At 45.7% G+C, this 22,672-nt stretch overlaps 1 protein-coding gene across 1 annotated transcript in view; it reads right to left on the bottom strand.

Annotated features, from left to right (window-relative positions):
- Positions 1–22,672, bottom strand: part of PTK2B (protein tyrosine kinase 2 beta) — a 117,547-nt gene that overhangs the window by 12,877 nt on the left and 81,998 nt on the right. The window contains exons 5-23 of the mRNA XM_007938735.2: positions 21,696–21,758; positions 21,436–21,490; positions 20,701–20,841; positions 19,359–19,433; positions 18,648–18,749; positions 17,540–17,657; positions 16,946–16,985; positions 16,311–16,357; positions 15,482–15,532; positions 14,714–14,811; positions 13,770–13,854; positions 13,432–13,532; positions 13,030–13,145; positions 10,608–10,708; positions 10,402–10,491; positions 9,022–9,226; positions 5,362–5,470; positions 4,282–4,347; positions 2,847–2,972 (exon numbers count right to left, since the gene is read on the bottom strand). Of these exons, the coding sequence (XP_007936926.1) occupies positions 2,847–2,972; positions 4,282–4,347; positions 5,362–5,470; positions 9,022–9,226; positions 10,402–10,491; positions 10,608–10,708; positions 13,030–13,145; positions 13,432–13,532; positions 13,770–13,854; positions 14,714–14,811; positions 15,482–15,532; positions 16,311–16,357; positions 16,946–16,985; positions 17,540–17,657; positions 18,648–18,749; positions 19,359–19,433; positions 20,701–20,841; positions 21,436–21,490; positions 21,696–21,758 (1,789 nt within the window). The remainder of the gene's footprint in view (positions 1–2,846; positions 2,973–4,281; positions 4,348–5,361; positions 5,471–9,021; positions 9,227–10,401; positions 10,492–10,607; positions 10,709–13,029; positions 13,146–13,431; positions 13,533–13,769; positions 13,855–14,713; positions 14,812–15,481; positions 15,533–16,310; positions 16,358–16,945; positions 16,986–17,539; positions 17,658–18,647; positions 18,750–19,358; positions 19,434–20,700; positions 20,842–21,435; positions 21,491–21,695; positions 21,759–22,672) is intronic.

Genomic DNA, 22,672 nt, shown 5'->3' on the forward strand with positions numbered 1-22,672 from the left:
ATTTGGCCTGGAGATCTTGGATTCGTCATTCTTTGGAGTCAACAGCCGGTGTACTGCCTGCCAGCCTTGAGCTCCTCAGTCCCTGCAGTTGCAAGAGCCAGGAAAAGCCTCCAGCTTGACATTTGCTCCAGGAACTTTGGACTTGCCAGCTTCTATAAGTGTGTGAGCCATTTTCCTAAGATAAATTTCTCTCTATATATACATATATATAAGCTTTACTGTTTTTTGTTTCTCTAGAGAACCCAGTCTAACACATCATCTCGCCAACTATTTTAGCATATATTGTAACATTTGTCTCTATGTCTTCCAAGTTCATAATAAAACTCAATGAGAAAAATGAGATTTAAAAAATGATTCTCTATAAGATTTACTTTGCTGAGATATACATTGGGTATTCTTACTAGGCAGTAATACTTACGTTGCTGGCCACTCTTAAAAGGAGCCAGGTACTGTTGAGTTTAGAAAGGACTCTCACAAGCCGTGACACCTTCTGTAATTTGGCTACAATTCATCCTGCCAGCCTTATTTCTACCTCCACATGTACCTTTCCTTATTCCAACTGAAAGCACTCACACTTGCCCTGTTTTTCCTCCACTAAATCTTAGCTCATACTGATACCTCTGCCTCTTCCATCCCCTGCATCCCAATTTCTTCTTGTCCAAATCTTTCCCATCCTTCAGGACTCAGATGAAGGATGGGAAAGATTTGGACAATCTGGAGGGAGTTGGTCTGGTCTCTGAACTTCCACCGCATGTTGCTGTATCTCCACATGACACTCATAGCTTTTGGCTTGTGTTACAGGTGCTTGCCAGTGATCTGCTCCTGCTAGCAGACTGTAAGCAACTTGAAGCCCAAACCAAAACCAAACTCACTACAATCGAATCGATTCTGACTCATAGTGACCACTACTGGGTTTCCGAGGCAGTAAATCTTTACAGCAGTAGATTGCCCAGCCTTCCTTCTGCGGAGTGGCTGGTGGGTTTGAACCACCAACCTTCTGGTTAGGAGTCAAATGCCTTAGGTACTACACCATCAGAATGTTTTGTTCTCCCTTCAGCATCTAGGACAGCACCTTGCAAGCACTAGTGCACACTGTACTATATAGTTAGCTGAATTTCATTATTCTTTTTATCTCAATCATGAGATATTGAAGAGACAGATTGCTGCCTTCCTGACTATCATGGCATGCTACAGACTCTCAGATGAGTCAGGTTGTAGGGTCAGCTGGCAGAAAAATTGTTTTTGTGGGAAAACCATCTCTGAATTTTTATGTTAAATGCTTTCAAATGCTTTGCAGGGGGCCAATTATACCTTTTCAGCATTCTATCTGGAAGAGGCTTTCTTCCTTTTTCTGATATGTGTCATACAAATGGAGGTTATATTTTTAATGTTTTTGTTTTGGTTATTTAAAGAAACACTTGTTATGTTCTTTTAGACTGACTCCCTTTATGGCAAGAACTTCTAAACTCTTGACACAAAAGGTCTTTTTCCTGCTGCACAATCTGTCTTTATGGGACTGAACAAAGTCTTCCCAGTGAAGTGGAGCATACACAAAGGCAAGGCCACCCCTCAAATGTGCACATTCACTTCTTTCTAAAAAAAAACATGTTTTTAAGCAAAACTCACTAAAACTTAATTAATTTGAATAAAGGGTCAAGGGTAGGAGGGTGGAGGAACTGAATATTACCTAAATGATAGTGTATGCTTAAAAATTCAGTTTCATTATTGCTAAGTATATGCTAAGATATAAAATTGGTTAAAGTAATACAAAAGAGGAAATGAGGTAGGCTAGGGAAATTTTACTTTACAATATTCTTCATGGCTAGATTCCTTATTACCTTACTCATTTAAAAAATCTTACTAAATTAAGAATACTGGGGCAGAAGTATACCAACATACTTTCCCAAGTTTTCCAAATCTATTATAATAAACATATATTAATTAAAAAAAATTTAGGGTCATGTATTGTTAGCTGTTGTGGAGTCAGCCCCAGCTTCATGGAGACACCACGCACAATGGAACAAAAGCTGCTAGTCCTGCCCTAAAGTGTCATGCATTTATATAGAATTAGAGCTAAAATAACATGGGTTTTAGTCTGTTTTGTCCGCCATCAAGACTTAGTTAAGTCCTGTACATCAAACTGAAAGTGTTCTGGCAACCGACCACCACAAGGGGCCATCTGTATTGAAGATGGGTGGTGGCAAGTAGGTGTCTGGCTATATGCAAAGGCAGTTCTTTTTATAAGACCTGAAAATCAGAAATTATTTCACCAAACACTTAGAGTTTCTTTGATGACAAAGAGGTGACTAGGGAGGGTTCTCTCCTCCTGGGTTGGCTTAGCTTCTGCTCTAGCCAGTTAATGAACTTGCATCCACACTAGCCCCTAAGCTCCTTCCCCTATAGCAACAATTTTTACAAAAGCAGCAGAAGTGGCAGCCACAAAAAGCCCTTCCTTCAACTGAGGAGAGACTTAGCAACCAAAGCAATGAAGCAAGAAGGGGGCAGAACATGGCAGAGACTTCAGAATCTTTAATTCTCCAGCACCATCACACTTGGCTATCTCCTGCCTGCGAGCCCCATGCTATTGTGTACTAGTCAATCCCCAGGGGTCAGGAAAGGGACACATGTTACATCAGTTCCCACATCATGAGAGTATGGACAAGGGCAGGTCCAGATATTTTCAAATGAAAAGGCATTCCAGATTCACTTGGTGGCTTGCCTGGCACCTGGCAGCGTGGAGGGCAACTCCTGAGCCTGAGGACAAAGGGTTCCCAGTATCCCACGTCACCACCCCTCCAGCAACCTCCTCAGCACAGGCTGGGATCCAGCATGCAGAGCCCTCTTACCCGCATGCTGTGGCGCTTGAAGACATTGTGCCGGTGGAGAGGTGGGGTGTGCAGCGAGTTTACAGGAGATGGATACTCCATAGGGCTGGTAAGCGTAGGTGAGCTGGCACACAGACCCTCGGGTACCTATTCAGGAGAAGCAGAGAAGCACAAGGCACAGGGACAAGGCAAGAAAGTGGACAATTAGCTGCTACAAACACATGCACAGAGATGACACACAAGCAACTTGGTTAGGGGGATACAGCGCTACTCTGGAGAAGGACTTGCTTTCCAGGAGCATGGTGTGAGTATTTCATCAGCCCTGTCTGAGAGACATGGTGGAGAAATGTACACAGCTCTGGGCTGCAGTCAACACAGCCACTGTGTCCTCTCATTCATCTAACATTTCTCCCCATGATGCTCAGCATACACCAGGGACTCTGTGTGTTATTGATCTACTGTCAATAGTGAAAATGTCTCTTCCCTCAGGAGTCTTTGGAATAGAGTTAAATTTCATAGTCATGTTACAAATTGATAGCCTGTGTATGTGTGTGTGTGTGTGTATACACATACACACATATTTATATGCAGTTACATATATTCATGTGCGTGCATGAATATGTATGGGCCTGTGTATATATATCTATACAAATAAGCAAATAAATAAATTAAAATCACTGTTATAAATAACAGTTTACATTTCTTTTTAAGGCTATTGTTTTTATCTTCTGAATCAAGGTTTTTTCTTTATGTGAAGATTTATCTGCTAGATCTTGGCTGGGCTTGCTTGGATACTGGGGTATATGACCATGTAGTGGTGCTTTCTGCAAGGAGCACCAAACAAACAGGCATTGTTTCTGTTGGTTGGGATGCTCCATTTTCAAGCAGTGACTCTGAGCTGGCAAATATAAGAGAGGAAAAGAGAGGAGCTTGGTTATCCATGATCTAGATGCAAGAGAGACACAGGACAAAGATATTCTGCAACAAGAACATCCAGCCTTGGTATGATGGAGGTGGGAGGAAAGCTCAGATGGGACCCCTCTTCACTGGCCATGCAGATTCAGGGCAGGAGCCTCTGTGTGGAACTCCAGGGAACAATTCCATGCTCTGGAGAACATTAACTATCCCCAAGTCCCTGGGAGTCCTTCTCACAGGACTCTGCTCAGGGCAGGGACCCAGGGAAGCCTTGTACATGGAGACTTAAGCTGTAGGCAGGCACAAGAAGCAGCAGACACTGTGGACATTCTCTGAGAAGCTGATGGGCTGGGCTTAAGGCAAGTCTTCATAGACAAGGACAGCCTGGTAGAAATCCATTTTTACTCTTGCTCTTGGGTACTCTGAGTTCAAATTCCCCAGTGGGAGATTGTCGCTCTTCAAAGGCACAAGAATGGCATTTTGTGATGACCTAGATGAAGAATGGACGAGAACTTTCCCATCCCTTTGGTTATATATGTACCTGGAATTGCAGTTTGGGAGCCAGAAGGTTGGTTTGTGGAGGGGGCCTGTACTTGGGCCGGCTAGGCTGCAGAGAGAAAACAGGTATGTCAGTCATCCCTCCATGTGATGCTTCTCCTTTCTGAGTGAGAATAACTCATGTAGGGCATATCAGGTTGGATCCAGGTCAGGGTTGTTCAGAATGAAGACGAGATGACAGACAAAGTTGTTATTTAAATCACGTTGCATCCACTTATGAAGCACCAATTATGTGCAGAATGACAGGAAGATACAAAGAGGCTAACCTCTTTGTCCTCCTGAGGTTAAGGACCTCTCTCTCCCCCTGTGTAACCTAGCTATACATCGAGCACCTACCAAATAAGCAATGAAGAGCTACAGGAATTCAGAGGTAGGAGGTCACTGAGGGGTCAGGCAATCACAAAAGCTTCATGGAGGAGATAAAAATTGAGCTGGGCCCTGAGGGAAGGGCCAGGGCATGTCCTACCTAGGGGGATGGTGAGAAAAGGCATATTGGGCATGGCCCTCAAAACCTAACCATATAATGGTGTTGCAGCCAGGCACTGGCACCTGAGCCCAAGAATGTCATAGAAGGCATGAAACACAGACTGTACCTAAGCAGCCCAAGGATACTCTCTGATCATGTGTCCTCAGGGGAATCTAATGTGCCTGAAAAAAAAATCTAAAAAGAAAACTGCTCTAGCCTCTTAAGGGAAACTTTTCCAGGATGATTTCCTGACTCAGCTTTCACACAAGGTCTGCTGTCTCAGATTCCATCCAGACTTCCAGGGCAATGATATGACAAGGGTTGAGTTCAGTGCTGATGGGCAGGGAAGCATCTTGCCCATACACGCACACACACACACACACACACTGCCATCGAGTCGGATTCGACTCATAGTGACCCCTCCTTGGGTTTCCGAGGTGGTATCACTAAGAAGTAGATTGCCCAGCCTTCCTTCTGAGGAGTGGCTGTCTTGCCCATGCAGCAAGAGGCAAATTACATAATCAGGCTGGGAATGGGCCAGAGAGGGGCCCGGCTTTGCTATGACTCATGGAATGATAAGGCTAGAGCTTGGCTTACCTTTGGCGGGGGTTCCTGGAAGGCTGGGGGCTCCAAGATTTTGGGGGCTCGGTAGCGAGTGTTTCTCTCTTGCTCCATAGCAATGTCCTTCTCCATCTGGTAAATGTCACTGTCAGGAAGTCAAATCAGATAAGGAGAGAGAAACAAAGTCAAAGTCAGCTGTCCCTCAGAGGAACATCTCTGCACCCCAATGAAGCCCAGAGAGGCCTGGATGACAGTCACTGAATTCCATTTTCATCTCCTGCAGAGTAGCCTGGGCAGATCTTTCTGAGACAAGCTGGATTGTGTATATTTGTGTGTACCAAGTGCTGTGTGTAGGACAAGCATTGTGTCCCCATACTGATTCTGGTAAGCTCACAGGAATGGATCCAAGGTGGGAAAACATCCTTGAGAGCTAGTCCCAGCTCACAGGGGCAGGGGAATCCTATCTCCAGTCCCACCTGCCCATTTCTCCTGTCCTCCTGTAACTGCTGTTGCCACCATTCCCCTACAAAGATTTCTGATGTCCCCAGGCAACTGCATGTCCCGGGTCTATGTTGTACATCTCTTAGTTTTCATTAACTGTCACATATAATGCTACCTTAAGAGCTTAAGGTGTCCAAAGTCCTTCCCGTCAACACCTCCCTGATGTTTATTAATGGGGAAGGGCTGTGAATTTTCTCCTCAGTGCATGCTGACTGGAGGCTTCATCTGTAATTACCCAACCCAGTGGTTCTCAATGGGAATCTACACCCCAGGGACTCTGGACTTAATTGCAGGGGTTCGTGAATGCATATATTCATATATGTACCATGTATTGTGTGTAAACCAAGTATTGTGTACAACTGATGTACAGTGTTTGGTATTAATGTTTCAAATGCATATGCATTAAATTATGTCTAATTAAAAAATAAATTCACTTTAGACTGCATTTTGTCAATTCATGGATTATAAAAGCATAATGATTGTTACATGGAAGGAATCTCAAAATTTGACTTTGAAAGAGTCTTCCCTACCCTCCAAAAATTCGGAAACACTGATCTCATCCCGTCTTAACTCTAAAGGAGGAATGTCAGGCTGTAGCATCACTAAGTGGGGTCTCCTGGGGCCATCTGGAGCTTTAAGCATCCTTCAGATCACACCAGAAAAGCCTCTGCCTAACTCTACCCATGGTGGGGGGTGGGGACAAGGTGGCTTTAATCAGGCACACCTCATAGCCCAGAGATGGACACCCTGCCACCCTTCTTGGGATTTCCAAGGCCTAAGAATTAAGTAAGACCCCACCCTCATTACCCAGTGATTTCACACTCACAAATTGTACCTTTCAGATACTTTTATTCTGGAACCTTTGGGTTCTTGACTGTCCCTTATGAGGAGCAAACAAATGAGTCTAGAATTGATTGGGAATGTCAGTGAAGGATAAACAGACATAGAAAGGCCTTTTAATCTGGAGGTTTTGTAGATTGTGTCGGAGGCCCTGCTCCTCCAAACAAATGCAGTGTCAAGTGTCATCCCCGCTGTCCCCAGCCCAGGAACTCCCAGCACCTTTCCCTTGGGTCCCTGTGCCTCCCCCAAACGCATTTCCTGAAGGCTTTTTTTTTTTTTCTTTTAACCTCAGTAAAAAAAAGAGTTGACAACTCTAGAAATGACAGTGTTTAAATTTAATTACCTACTAGATTCCCTAAAGTGGGGTCAGCAAAAGAGGCTCAAGGCCCAAATGCGACCTCCACTTATTTTTGTGTGGCCTCCAACCTAAAAATGTTTTGTTTTGTTTTGTGTTTTATAATTTTAAATGGTTCGGGAAAAGAAAAAAAAAACATTTAATGACATGAAAATTTTATTAAATTTAAGTTTCAGTGCCTATTCATTTACATATTGTCTATGGCTACTTACATGCGACAGTGGCAGAGTTTATTAATTAAAACAGATATTGTATGGCTTGAAAATCCCAAAATAGCTATAATCTGCTTCTTTAAGGAGAAGTTTGGCTTGTTAAGTGCCACCCTAAAGTAGGCCAAAAGAAGCCAGACCCCAGGGGAAGCTGACAGCAAGTATGTGCAACAAACACTAGAGGACCCTGAACACTGTGATGATCTTTGACAACACCCTCACCACTGGTTTCATGGTACTCAAGGGATACTCTTGGGCACCTGAGAAGGATCACACTCTCAGCTCCCACCCTCTGTTCAGAAAGAAGAGGTAACACCTGGGTCACTCTCTTGATACCATTTTTAAAATTTCTCGCTAGAGAATCAGGAATAGAAGAAGGAAATGGAATGTGTGGCTAATTGGCTCCATGAACAACTACTTCCTTTGCCACAAGATGAAAAGAACTAGATGGTGCCATTAATGATGGCTAGCATTATTGAATGCTTTCATCAAAGATTCTACAGAAGAATCTTGATCAAAATTGGGGAAAGCAAGGAACAGATTCTCCTGGAATACAGACTTTCTAGAGACATGGAGGCTGGATGAACCCCATAAACTATTGTTGTTGTTGTTATGTGCCGTCGAGTTGGCCCTGACTCATAGCGACCCCTCCTTGGGTTTCCGAGGCAGTATCACTACGGAAGTAGGATTGCCCAACCTTCCTTCTGATGAGTGGCTGGTGGGTTTGAACCGCCAGCCTCCTGGTTAGCAGTCAAGTGCCTTAGGCACTATGCTACCAGAGCTCCTTCCATAAACTATAGCCCTGAGATAATCGTTAAACCTTAAACTAAAAATATCTTCTGAAATCTTCTTAAAACCAAAGAACAGTTTAGCTTACTTAATAAAGAATGTCTGCCTTGAGCACTGTGCTCTTTTAAAGAACTATCTATATGGGATCAAATGGACCACAGTAATTTGCAAGGTTAGATAGGAACCTTAGGGAGCAGTGAATTTATGTTAATGGGGGAGGAATAATTCAGAAAAGGAAGGTAAGAATGGTCACACAACTTGAAGAATGTACAATCAGTTTCATTGAATTATACATGTAGAAATTATTGACTTGGTGTATGTTCTGCTGTGTATATTTACAACAAGAGAAAGATCAAAAGTGAGAAGAGAAGGAAGAGAGTATTTCTGAGAAAGCAGGTTGCACACCCCAGTCCCAGCATCTGGAAGGTGTGCTTTCAACCTTTACAAAGAGCTCAGTCACTTCAATTAAAGTCTGGTTCAGTCTTTTGAGTCAAACCTAAAAAATATTTCCTGAGAGCACGGTATCAGTAAGATACTGTGTTCAGTGTTGAGAGCTACTATGATGAGCGAGGCTTACTTAGGTTGACCTTTTCTCCAAGTTCATATCTGATAGTGAAGCTGGTTTCAACCTTTTGTTGCTGACAGAGCTACTAGTATCTCTGTGATATATATTTGGCACTGTGATTCTGTTGCAAGGACTGGCTGATTCCATTTGGGTGCATAAGTCATTGTTGGTCAGAAGGAAGGTCTGGGTTCAAGTTAAAGCCCCATCCCTTCCTACCTTGGGCAAGCCACAAACTCTCAACCTTTATTCTATCATCCATAAGGCAGAGGGACAAGAACACCTGCTAGATAGAGCTGTGATGGGACCCTGATTACCTCTTGTTTAGGGAAGTCCTTGGTAAACTTCTAAGAGCTGTCTGATGACCCTTGCTCTCTGGGAGTTGAGGAGGCATTCTACTTCATTGGCCCTCTTCTTGCAGCCCCTCCCTCCACACTCACCTGAGGCTGCACACAAGCTCAGTAAAGCGGGGCCGGTCACTGGGGTCATAGTCCCAGCAGCGGGTCATGAGTGTGTAGAGGATAGGTGGACAGAGGTCAGGTTTAGGTAGCCGGTCCCCTTTCTCCAGCACCCCGATGACATCCTTGTTCTCCAGCCAGAAGAAAGGCTGCTTCCCAAAGCTCAGGATCTCCCACATGCACACAGCTGAGGGGAAGGAGGAGATGGCTCAGAACCTGTGTTGGGGAGGACTGGCACCCACAGAGACAAGGCCATCTTCCCCAGATTCCAATGCAATAATTAGTGCTCCATCCCAAAGCCAGCCAGCTGCTTTCTTGCTTCCTACTCTAGCACCTCTGTGGTCTTGCCCACCTGAGGTGATCTACCTGGCGACCCATACCTACATCTATGAGTGAAATAAGGCCTCTCTCTCTCTAGACTCTTGTTAGGAATTGATTGTATACTTCCAAAATATGTGTTGGAATCCTAACCTCTACACCTGTGAATGTAATCCCTTTTGGCAATAGGGTCTCTTTGTCATGTTCATGAGGCCATATCAATGTACTTTGTGTCCTGAACCTAATCACTTTTGAGTTATAGAAAGAACAGATTAGACACAGAAGCACAGACATGGGTGGGGAGTGGGGGGAGAAAGGGAGAGTAGACACTATTTGACTATGGAGGCAGATGAATCTATGAGCGCAGAAACTTCAAGGACTACTGGCCACTAGAAGCTGAAATTGACCACCCCTAAGGACCTCCCCCTAGAGCCACACACTGACTTTGGACTTCTAGTCTCTAGATTGTAAGGAAAGAAATTTCTTTTCTTTAAAGCCTCCCATTCATTGTATTCTGTTACAGCAGCACTAGGAGAGTAAGACAACCCCATATACAAGGAGCTATATGGGTTCTGTGGGATCTGGAAGTGGCATAAAGGCATAATTATGATATTTTTTCAGGTCTGCTGTTGACAGGACTAATTGCAATCACTGTACATGGATTACTTGTTTTGTTGTCACCACTTCCTGAACCTCTTCCTCCTCAAAGCAAACCTCAAAAGTTTTGTCTTTGAGTGTCCTCTGTAGTGTCCCAGATTAGTCCTTGGTGCTAGTCTGAGGAGTACACACATGTCACAAGAGCCATCCATTCCCAGGAAGATTAACCAGTACTGCCCAAGGTCAGACCTCAGCCCATGTCACCCTCAACCCACAATAGTCTCCCCACTTCTGGGACTCCTCAGTGCCCACAGCAAAATAGAATTCTTACAACCCAGGGGAAGAGAAGGCATTAAACCTTTGCCCCTAGCCCCAGGCACCCACTTAGCCTGCCATAGAGGTTGAGAATCTGACCCCTTTTCCAGGCCTTCCAGAAACTCCACTCACCAAACATCCAGACATCACTGGCCGTTGTGAAGCGGCGGAAGTTAATGGACTCAGGGGACATCCACTTGATGGGGAGACGAGTCACGGAGGCTTTGGGTGGGAAAGAGATCAACAGGAGTTATTTAGAGAATCAAAGACTCAGAAGGTATTCAGAAGTACTCTATCCTCTGGAGACCTTGGTTTGTCCAATCAGAGGCTTTCCTCACCTTTATAATACTCCTCATCCTCAATGTACCGGGAAAGGCCAAAGTCTCCCAGCTTTACACACTCAGGGGAGGCCACCAAGATGTTTCGGACAGCAATGTCCCTGAAAGCAGGATGAGAAGATAAGAGTGAGGTGCTACCACCCATGAGAGTAGGATTGCTTCACAGAGAGATACAAATAGATGGATCAAAAGACAAAGGAGAAGAAGATTGGCCTGAGACTAGGACTTCAAAGTAGAATCGGGAAGCTTATGTTGGTCAGCCCTTCCCTCCCCACCTCCCACCAGGACTGTCTGCTAAAGCTCAGCTTAGGTTCATCCTGTGGCTTGGAGCTGGTCCTTTCTGCACCTTGCTTTGTTCCCCATTCCCTGAAAAGAGGTTTCTGCCATGGAGAAGATGGGAGAGACAGAGGTTGTGTGGTCTCAGAGCATTGGGGAAAGTGGGTGGATTCCTTTCAGTTTAACAACACTGAGCCTAGGCTGCCTCCTCCATATTTCCGGACATGGCATTCCAGGCCTTTGGCCATCTCTTCCCATTTTATCATTTGAACTTTGTCTTCCATGATCCCTTCTCACAGTCTCTAACTCAAAGCCTGTTTGCTGCTCCCAGAAAATGACTTGTACATTCTCCTCTGTGATGTTGCTTGTATTGCTCCCTTTACCAAGGATGCTGTCACTGTGAAGATTCTTTAGAGATGAACCTCTACAATGTTACAATTTTTCCGGCCACAGCCGTTCTTTCCCCATTCTGCCTTTCCATTGTTGTTAGGTTTTTATTATCGTTATGAACAGCAGAAGCAAAAGCAGCAGCATAGTTACTCTGATTATTTAAAAAAGTTGTCTCTGAGTTGATTCCAACTCATGGTGACTCCATGTGTGATTAGGCAGCATGGGGCAGGGGTGGGGTGGGGGGTGGGACAAAAAAACAGTTGCTGTGAGTTGATTCTTATTCATGGTGACCTTATGTGTGTCAGAGTAGAACTATGCTCCACAGGGTTTTTAATGGTTGGTTTTTCAGATGGAAATCACTAAGCCTCTCTTTCAAGGTGGCTCTGGGTAGACCTGAACCTCTAACCTTGCAATAGCAGCCAAGCATGTTAACTGTCAACACTATCAAGGGGCTCCTATTAGGCACAATAGCCAGCATCACATAAATGCTTTACATACTCAAACTCATAACACGGACCCTCAGAGCCCTCTGGTACAGATGAGGAGATAAGGTCCAAGAGAGCTGTAGAAGCTTGCTCAGCAGGTTTGGTGAAAAAGGATTCAGTCCAGACAGCCTTACTTCAGAGCTTATGCTCTCAGCACACCCAGGGGTAGCATCCACTAAATGTATGCCACCTGTGTTCCTCAACCCTGGACTAGTTTGCTCACTTCTCGTAGGCAGGCTCTGTTCCCTAAAATTTATTTTTATTATCAAAAAGATGACTTAGAAACATGACAACTTTAAATACAAGAACAAAAAGGAAATAAATCTATTACCCCATCACCTTTACCTCATAAATATTTACATTTTTCATTTTACTCTCAAACAAGATCGAAGCTCCAGGAAGAAAAGGATTTTTGTCTGTTTTGATCAGAACTTTACCTAAAGACTAGAACAGTGCCTGGCACAGAGTAAAAGTTCAATAATATTTGTTGAATGAATGAATGAAGTTTTATATCCTCCAGCAGTGCTTAACTTAGTGTCATGCACACGGCCACAGAACTGATATCAATGTTGTTGGATTGAAAGGAACCCACCCACTCATACCAGTGCTTTCAGAGTGGCCAACCTGTCTCTAGGAGGTCACCTCCCCCATGGCAAGAACATTCTTTCAGGGAATGGGGAGCAAAGCAAGGTAGAGAAGGGACAAGCTAAAAGCCACAAGATGGATTAGCCCAGGACACACCAGGGAACTAGGACAGTGTTATCTGCTCAGGCTGGGGAAGTGCCTAAACCGCAGGATCTTTCTCCTGCTGCTCTAGCCAAGTCCCTTCTTCCTGGGCCATGTGACTCCCAGGGTGTTGCTGTGGTAACCAGCAAAGTGGAGGTGCCAAGAAGGGACCAAGCTCTGAGCCAGATGATAAACTAGTTCCTGGAATTCAAAGGGAAGGGAACTAGAATTTATTGAGTGATAATCAGACACCTAGAGCTTTGGATTTACTCTTAACAACAACCCTGTCAGGTATGTATTATTAGTTTAACTTTTCAGATGAGGCAGCATGTTCACAGAGGTTATTCAAAGTGGCCCTAAGTTGCTGAGATAGGCAGGGTCAAAACCAGGATTCAATACAGGTCTCCAGATTCAATACAGGGCTCCAGATTCAATATAGGTCTCAATGACTCCAGAGCTCTGGTCCACCCCAAACTTCTCAAGGATCAGATAAACGAGCTTAGGCTTCCAAACTGCCTCTGCTGCCTGCCCTGCCCCACACCTACCTGTGGACACAGCTGATACTCTCCAGGTAGGCCATGGCCTTGCCTATCTGCAGCGAGTACAGGACAAGGGTGAGCACCTTCAAGGAGTTCTTGTTTCGCTCCAGGTAGTGGCCCAGCTGTGGGAAGGAGGGAAGAAGGTTCCATCAAAATCCCTGACACAGCCTTGCATAGAGCCAGAGGCCAGACCACAGGCATCCACTGGCCCTTCCAGGCAAAGCCAAACCCCAAACCAGTAACTCCAGCAATTTCTCCTATAAATGGTCTCCTGGATGTTTCAGATGAACACAAAAGGAAGAAAGTGAGGCATCAGGGCATCTAGCTCTAAATGCCTCAAACCCTGGAGGACCTGTTCAACCAGAGGCCCAGTTTTCACCTTAGGGTCTTTCCCCTTCTCTAACTCACCTCTCCATAGGGATACAATTCCATGATGATCCAGGTGGGCTCCTCCTCAATGATGCCAATCAGCTTCACAATGTGTGGGTGGTCAAGATTCTTCATGATTACTAGAATTGGGGAGAAGAAGGATAGGCTGGATTGACTCAAATATCCAATAGGAGAAATTGTGCCTTGTTCTAACCAGGAGAAGAGGGGAGTGAAAGTCCCCACTGAGACAAGGCCCAAAAGTACTCACCACCCCTTCCCTTCCCAGATTCAAGGTCACTTGAATATCTTGGAGGTCTGTGGAGGCTCTGGGGGCTTGTCCAGCCCATGGGGCTATGTCCTTTCTCAGGAAAACCTACCTGCCTCCCTCATGAACTTCTCCTTGTTGTCCAGACTGCAGTCTTTCTTGCAGGTCTTTACAGCAACATTGATTTGCTCCCCTTTCTGCAACAAGAGTGTTTTCAAGGTCTCTGCGTCCAGTTTATCATGCAAAAGAACATGTTGCTCCCTCCCCACTGTCACTGTGTTCTTCCCACAAAGATTTGCTGTCAGCTAAGGGAAGATGGAGGTCACCTCTGGGATCTTCTGGGACCTTCTGTCTTTCCACAGCATAGTGTTTTTTGCCTGCCTTTCTTCTTTTTCTCTCCTCTTCTTCCCTTTTCATTTTCTTTTCTCTATTTCCCTCCCCTGCTTTCCTTCTAAATCAGGATATGTTAAAACTGGAAAGGACTTTAGAGATTAAATAAGCCAAGCCGCTTGTTGTATGCAGGACCTTGAGCCTCAGAGGGGTTATGTGATCTACCCAAAGCTAGCAGGTGTGTATTGAGGTATGCTCAAGTCCAGACCACCAGATGCCTTGTCCAGGATTCTTTCTCTCTTTTTACTCTTGTTATTATTATTATTATTTTTAATTTTCTGCCCTTTTCCTTGTCTCCCTCCCCCTCTCAGGTCTGCTAGAAGCACAACTACAAAGGCAAACCTTGTTTGGCCCCATTGGTGTGTGCAACACTAATGCCTGTTTCAGATCTTGCTCCGTCTTTCCTCAGAACAGTATTTCTATTTCTCCTCCCCATGTGTTCTTTCACAAAGACACATTTCTCTAGGCTTCACTTCTATTTTACTATTCTTCTTGGTATTTCTCTTCTTCTTAGAAATTATTCTTGCTTCTACCATTTCCCTGGATATTTCATGAATACTTCAAGTGCCAAGTAGACAGGTTCACTCTTTCATAGCTGCTGCCTGCAACTCTGTCTCACCCTACACACAAGCAAAGAGGAATGTCAGGGAAGAGTCTGCAACTCACATGGTTCTGGTAGACACCTTCGTACACCTCCCCAAAAAATCCTTCACCAAGAATACGACCCAGGATCACATTTTCTCGGGCAACACCATACGGTGGACCTGTGAAAATGGGGAAAACAGGAAATTCTGGATGGTGCAGAAGCCAGCTGGCATCCCTTGGGGAACCTGAGAGTCTGTAGGCCTTCGCACCAGGTTCTGTCTGTCCTCCTGCCCAGGGTTCACCAGATCCTCACCACAGCATTTCCACCGGGATCCAGGGGCAGGGCTGAGAAAGGGGATCCAGAATGTTTCATTTCCCCAGACCCAGAGAAGAGTCACCACCTCCCGTCAGAAAGCTGGGCCACATGTCCATGCTTTTAGAATTCCCACACAGCACCACAGGCACACAAAATGTCAATCAATACAAGGAAAAGATAATTATTACACCTTTCAATAAAAATGTCCTGTTATGTTATTGTTGTTATGTGCCATAGAGTCGGCCCCGACTCATAGTGACCCCTGCTTGGGTTTCCGAGGCAGTATCACTACAGAAGTAAGATTGCCCAACCTTCCTTCCGAGGAGTCGCTGGTGGGTTTGAACCACCAGCCTTCTGGTTAGCAGTCAAGTGCCTTAGGCACTATGCTACCAGAGCTCCTAGATTTTCCCATTTCTGAGCCACATGTAGGGGAGGACAAAGAAAGGGAGGAAAATTCCCTCTGTGGTGTCACCTGCATCACTATAATGTTGCTTCACAGAACGGAGGCCAACAAGGTGAGGTCAAAGACTTACCTCCAGGCCTTCGCAGGGTCTCATCAGGGATCTCTGCATAGATGTCTGACTCTGGAATGACAGGAAGAGGTCCCACCCAATGACAAGAAGCCCTCAGCAGGACTCAAGCATGTGTCTCCCATCTTAGAGCCAGTGGAGCCAAGACTGACACCTCTGGGAAGAGGGAGAAGCCAGGCTCATCCCATTGTTTCCATCCCAGGTTTAGAAGTGGTAACATGGCCTAGAAGTTAAGTACAGAAATCTGCAGGTAGGGTACCTAGGTTTGAGTCCCTGCTCTGTGACTTGCCATTTGTGTCATTTAGGGCAAGTTGGTTAACTTCTCTTAACCCTAGTTTCCCTCCTGTGAAATGAATGTTTCCAGAGGGTGAAATGCCTATAAAGTGTTTAGCACAGGATCTGCCACATAATTACTGCTGAGTGAAAAATAAAAAACTGAAATAAACTCATTGCCATTGAGTCGATTCTGACTCATGGTGGTGACCCCACGCGGTACAGAGTAGAACTGTTCCATAGGGTTTTCTTGCTTTAATCTTTACAGAAGCAAATCACCAGATCTTTCTTCTGCCCCACATTTGGGTGGGTTTGTACCACCAATCTTCAGATTAGTAACCAAGTGGAAACTCTTTGCACCACCCAGGAACCTTAACTGCTCATACAAATTAGTTATTATTTGAATGGCATTTTAAAGCCCTTACTGAGCAGTTATGGAAAAAGGTTGCTTTTCTATAACTTTGAGAGAATCTTTGGAGATGTCATGAGAGCAAGCAGAAGCAAGTAGAGCAGGAGACACTACAGGCACAAGCTGAGGATGACATATGGTTTGTCTTACCTATGCTGCAGCTTTCTGAGAAGTGGGATCGTCGATCTTCCAGGTTTCTGTAGGGCGAGATCAGAGGACAGAAGCCACGTGGGCTCAGAGCCTGGCAACTGCTTCCTCAACTCTCCCTGCCTGTACGGCTAGCATGGCATCTACCCTGGGAGCATGGCTCCAGGCTGCCAGGAGGCGAGGGGACAGAGGATGAGCAAACCCCCTCTAAGACGACACCAGGTGGCATTAACCACACACACACACACAAAAAAAAAAACCAACTCACTGACATTGAGTCAATTCCAACTCATAGTAACCTCCTTTGGGTTTCCGAGGTGGCAAATCTTTACAGAAGTAGATAGTGCAGTCCTCCTTCCATGGAGTAGCTGGTGGGTTTGAACTGCCAACCTTCCGGTTAGCAGTCAAATGCCTTAGGGACTATACCACCAGAGCTCATTAGGACATAGGGATATCCCTGAAAGTATTTACTGTGAGTGAAAAGTTGCCACTTGTGAAAATGCTGGGATTCCAATGTTCTCCCTTGAGGCCCAGAAGCCAGATACCATCAGTGTGTAGGCTCCCTATTTCTACTTCCTTCTCCCGGGCACATACACACTGAACCTAGGGCTCTATTCCTGCCTCCCCATTCTACTCACAGCATGGGGATCTGGGGCAGGCTGTTCCGCTTCTCACCATCTGAGGAGAGAGGAGAAAAAGGGAGAAGTTGGAGCCAGGGAACACTCAGTCCTGGATGGATGTCTGATCTCTCCTCTACTCTTAGGACCCAACACAAAAAAGTTCTCCCTCCCAGTCGTTCTGTTCTCTTTTAGAGTCAGAGTGCAAATATTTGGATCCTACCCATAGAAAAACTTCTCAGTTTTCCTCTTCCCACCTTCCACATGCTCCAGCCGAATACTTGCTTCCTGATTCCAACCCTAAAACCACATAGGAGCAACCAGCTATGTTCGTGTTCTAGCACTAGCTTTGATCTTTCTGGGGCTACAAACGCTTCTCCTCCAGAAGCCAGCACCCAAGCCACCTTTGACCAGCAGGGCTCAGCTGAGAGCTTGTTGCTAAGGACCCAGATGGGTCCACAGGTCATATCCAGGCAGAGCTGTGTAAGGACATTCCCACACTTCCAGAGCTTCTTATCTTACATTTCAGTCAATGGCTTAGCCTCTACTGCTCTGCTTGGCTCAGCTATGCGACCATCCACTATTCAGTTAATTTTCCTTGGAGTAGAAACCCACCTTTCTTGGGATGAACGATGAGAGAGCCTTTGTGCTCCCCCTGCAGCCGGCAGTAACCATCGATGAGGTCAGCCATGTTCTCAGCTTCTGCCAGAGAGGAGGTTTTGATGGACAAGGACTGCAGAGAAGAGACCATCCAAGGATGAGAACGCATAGCCTTGGCAAGGGTCTACCCACAGGGCTGGGGAAGAGAATGCACATGTAGAAGGAGCAGGACCCCTGCCCCCTCCCCACCGCCCCACTCTATTGCCCTTTTCCTGAGGCTCTGCTTGCATTCCCTATAGCCACCAGGGGGCAGTGCTTGTCATCCCTACTGAATGCCTAAGCTCCGTGAAGGCCAGTTTCAAGACTGAATTATTTTGATCTACAGGACTTAACACAATGTCTTGTGCTAGTATGTGCTCAATTTGTGAAAACAGAAACTGACAACAGGGAAGAAGGAGGGTGTGAGGAAGGGCACAGATGGATGAAAGGAGAGACAATCTGTTTGCAGTCTGAGGTCTATCTGATTCTTCTACCACGAAAAGCCCAGGTTCCCAGAGTTTTTTTTTTTTTAATTGTGCTTTGGGTGCAAATTCACAAAGCAAATTTGTTTTACATTCAACAGTTCATGCACATTTGATTTCATGGCCCCCATTACCATCCCTAACCATAAACAACTCTTCTTCCCTCCCCTCCCTTTGACTACTCCCTCCCTGTGTCCTTATCTATGCACTCCTGTCTGTCCAGCTTTCCCTCTATGTGAACGCTACCCCTCTGGTGTCTCATGGCTGATTGCTCTAAGGGGTGCAGCTCCCTAGAGTAGGTGGGTTCATCGCCCTGATGTAGGTGTTCTGCAAGTAGGCTGAGATCTTGATTCTTGAGCTGTTTGCCTTTCCTTAGTCACCTTTATCTACCCTAAACACTTCCCCAACTTCCTTCTTGCCATTTTTTAAAAAGTATCAAAGTATCACTGCTTCCTATTTTCCTCATAATTTATCATCAGCCTGGCACCTTGTCAGGGTGTTGTTTTCTTTGACCTCTTGCTCACCCTGGTCAAGATCACCTAAACAAGAACTCCCAGTCTACAGTTGTACCCATTTGTTACCAGGTGCCCAGATATGCTCACCTGGGGGGCACCTTCGATGCCCAGCTGCAGGAGAGCCTGTTCCTCCTCCAGTGGGAGGCATCGGATGGACCTGATCTGCTTGAACTCGGCCAGGCAGGTAGGCTGTGAGAAATTGACCCTTAGAACCTCCTGAAGCAGGGGGACCCTTCAGACCACTCCACCCTGGGATTAAGCCATGCATATCCACCAGTGCAGGGGGACCTCAGGAAGGAACTGGGAGAATTTCTCAGGGAGACAGAGAGAGAACATTAAGGCTGGAAAACAATCTTCTTATTCAAGCCTTTCATTTTGCAGAGGAGAAAGTGAGGTCTGGAGAGATCCAGGACTTGCCCAAGTCTACACATTAAGTTGGTGGTAAAGCCTAGACTGGACCTAGGTTCCCTGACTCCCAGCCCAGTGATCTTTCCCTTTGAAAAGGCAAGTCTTCTAACTAAGCCAGAGAGCAAAGTTAGGATAGGAGCTTGTCACAGGGAAGTAAAAAACAGAGGAGAGTCATAGAAAAGGAAAGGACAATCTGTCCCATGCTGTTACCTCAAATGGTCTTTCTACAGCTACCTTATACCAAGGGCTTGACCTTATGAGGCCTCTCTGCTCTCAGCAATAGGGGCACATAGAACCAATGGGGCAGGCAGCAGAAAGGGGAAGACCTCCCAGCCAAGCCCTAAAGGGCTCCTCTGGTTGGATAGTGCCTGGCCCCCAGTCTCTTTCTACCTTTGCATCTTGACTTGTCAGCTGGCGGATGCCTTTAGGTCCAATGACCAGGTCCACAGTAATGTTCCATCCTTGCTGGAATAAAAAGAGAGGAGACTGTTGCCCTAGTACTACCTACCCCATATTTCAGAAATTAAAATAATAATAATAATGAAAGCTCATAGAGCTAGACACAGGCTACTATCTCTTGGGCCCTTTAGCTTCTTCCACACTGAACCTCCACCATACAGATTACCTCCCTCCCAATACACTCTCAGACCTCAGAGTTGGGTGGCCAATATTTCAGTGCCTGCCTTCAGGCAGGTTACCGTTGCTATCACCTCTGACTCATGGAGACCTCATCTGTGTCTGAGTAGAACTGTGCCCCATGGGGTCTCAGTGGCTGGTGTTTTGCAAGTAGATCACCCAACTTTTCTTCAGAGCTGCCTCTGAGTGGACTCAAACCTCCAATCTTTTGGTTAGCAGCCAAGCACATTAACTGTCTCAGGCAAGAAAATTAGCAGTATATCTACTCCTCACTTATCAACTATCTTATTATCTGACATTTTGTATTTATGACAACTTTGAAAAAATGCCCAGGCAGTGCTTCTGATGGCCTAGGCCCCATGCAGGGCCCAGGGCACCATCTGTGGGACACCTCAAGTGATATACCAGATGATGATGGTGGTCAGCCAGCTGCGGGATGCCTATTATTAACACGTGACCTCTCAGTCTAGCCACAGAGGGCATGGGGTGATAGCAGACCACCTAAGGTTTGGGGCAGGCAGGGAGAAGCTGGGCAAGGGCCTGAAGTTTCTAGGGAGGTTTGTAGGGGGAGGTGGGAAAGGGACCATGTGGGGCTGTAGGATCAGGGCAGATGGAAGATGAGTGGGGTCTCTGCCCAGAGTGGATGACAGGAGGTGGTGGGGAGAGGATGATGAGCGGAGGGCAGTGGGCAACATCCAACCACCATCACTGCCCCCACAACCCCTGTAGGGTTCATGATGGTGAGGAAGGCATAGTGGGAAGTGGGGGGACTGCCATGTATCCCCAGATGCACCAGGGACACTCGAAAGGTGATTAAGTAACTAGGCAGTTGGGGCACTGGCACTGAAGATGGGATATAGCCCCTGACTCTTGAGTAATGTAGGTTTTGCATAATGACTTTGTCTTTGGAACCTAACCATGTTGATAAGTGAGGAGTAGGTATAGTTCCATTTTAGGACAGGCCAGTGAGGCTCTGCTGTGTGAAAGCCTACAAACAAGTGCAGCACCTCCTCCCTCCCCAAATTGGCCTTCTGGACCCTCTTCCTGAGAGGCCTGGAATTCAGGTCAGAAAGAGGATAAAAAAGGCACATCATACAATGAGTTCACAGCGGTAGGTCTCCTGGTCGATGTTAGCAAAGCCTGCGAGTGTGTTGAAGAACTTCATGACGCACTCCTCCTCCCTCAGTGAGGCATACTGCTGGAACGTCTGCTGGATCATCTTCCGGAACTGTTTAGGCTGTTTGGGGGCGGGGGGGTGTGGTGAGTGAGGCGATTCCATCCCTTAAGATCTCCCTTGAGTTTCAGTCTCAAGACTGTCCACTGCTGCAGGGCAAAACCCAGTCCCTATGCTGTGAAAGCAGCCTCCATCTTATCACCTAAATCATACTCCCATGTCTCAAGGATGGTTCATCATAAGCCTGTGAGGGAGAGCAAGCCTATGTGTGTCAGAGTTGAACTCTGCTCCACAGGGTTTTCAATGGCTGATTTTTTCAGAAGTAGATTGCTAGGCCTACAGACAAGTTTTGTTGACCTTTTGGTTAACAGCCAAGCATGTTAACTGTTGGCACAACCCAGGGACTTCATGAGGGTGGCATAAGTATTATCCCCAGTGCTCAGGCCATAAAGCTAATAAGCCTCTGATCTGGAACTAGAGCCTAGGTGTCCTGGTTCCCAGAAAGGTCCCACTGAATGGTTTCTGTTGTCCTATCTCCAGACATCCTGAGGCAGCATGAATCTCCTGGCTTCCCAGAGTACCCATAGACCTGGGAAGCAGCATGATGAGGGTCTTTCTGGCCTTCTCCTCTACTTGTTCTCACTTTTAATTTCTCACCTTTAAATTCTCCTGCATCTGCTTTGGGAAAAACAGGTCCAGCCCCACTTCCTTCCTAAAAGAGGAAGCAAAAAAGAAGCATTGTACTACCCTTCCCTCCCCATCCAGGTCTTCTGGCCAGTCAGGGAATGGCAAGGGGGCTTGGAGACAGGGTAGACAGGGCCTACCAGGCTCTGGTTTGGGGATGAGTAGAAGAGGGTGAACTGTAAAGACAGAGAAAGAGGTGAGGAAGGAGAGGGAAGGGCCATTCCTGTACTTACTCCAGGAGCTCAAAGTTGGACTTTTTGTCAAGTGCATTGTGGGGCATATCCTTGAAGAACCGTCTGGAGAAATAGAGAAGTCATGGAGAGGAGGGTTAATGGCTGGAGAAGGAGGCCAACACAGTCACATCACACAAGTGCCCACTTGTTGGCCTAGAAGCCCCCTCCCCCTAGAGGAATCACTGGAAGGGAGATAGGAGAATTATAAAATTTCATTCTTAGAAAACCATGATGAAAATGAGAGCCCAGCAATTTCACTCCTAGAAAAGACTCCAGCCCTGTGCTTTGGGAGACCCAGCAATTGGAAGTTATTGAGCAGAGGAAGAAGATGGTGGCTCTATCAGTGGCTTCTAAAATAAAGGACCCAGGTCAGCTGACACACAAGCCATCAGTCTATGGACACCAGCTCTACTTCCAGGTTTTGGTTTCTTCTGTGATTTCTTTTTCCCTTATTTGATGTCTCTGAATTATAATTTGTGTGTGTTTAATTATTTTTTAATAATGATGTGAAAACTTTAGAGATTAAAGAAGAGAATCAAGAAGAATATAGAAGTAATCTACAAACCACAAACCTCACCACTAGAGGTGACTTCTACTAATTTTTTTAAATATATGTTTCTTAAGTCCTATTTCCTTTAAAAATGTATGTTGGTGAATATTTTTATGTATTATTTATTTTTTTCCATATTCTTTTTAAAAAAATTTTTTTATTATGGTTTGGGTGAAAGTTTACAGAACAAATTCACTTTCCATACAGCAGCTCACATACACTTTGTCTCATGACATTGACTGCAATTTCCCACAATGCAATAGCTCCCTCCCACTTCCTCCTCATAGCCACCTCTTCCCTGTGTCCTTCCCTCTCATTCATTCCTGCCCCCTGAGCTGTCTCCCTGTGCATACACAGCCTTTCTATTTTCCCATGATTGATCTCTCCAAGGAATGTAGAATGTTCAGTTCCTATGCCTGTCCTTTTG

This window comes from Orycteropus afer, unplaced genomic scaffold, assembly GCF_000298275.1.
Source record: "Orycteropus afer afer isolate SDZICR_OR568_19922 unplaced genomic scaffold, OryAfe1.0 scaffold00053, whole genome shotgun sequence".
Lineage (NCBI taxonomy): Eukaryota > Metazoa > Chordata > Mammalia > Tubulidentata > Orycteropodidae > Orycteropus > Orycteropus afer.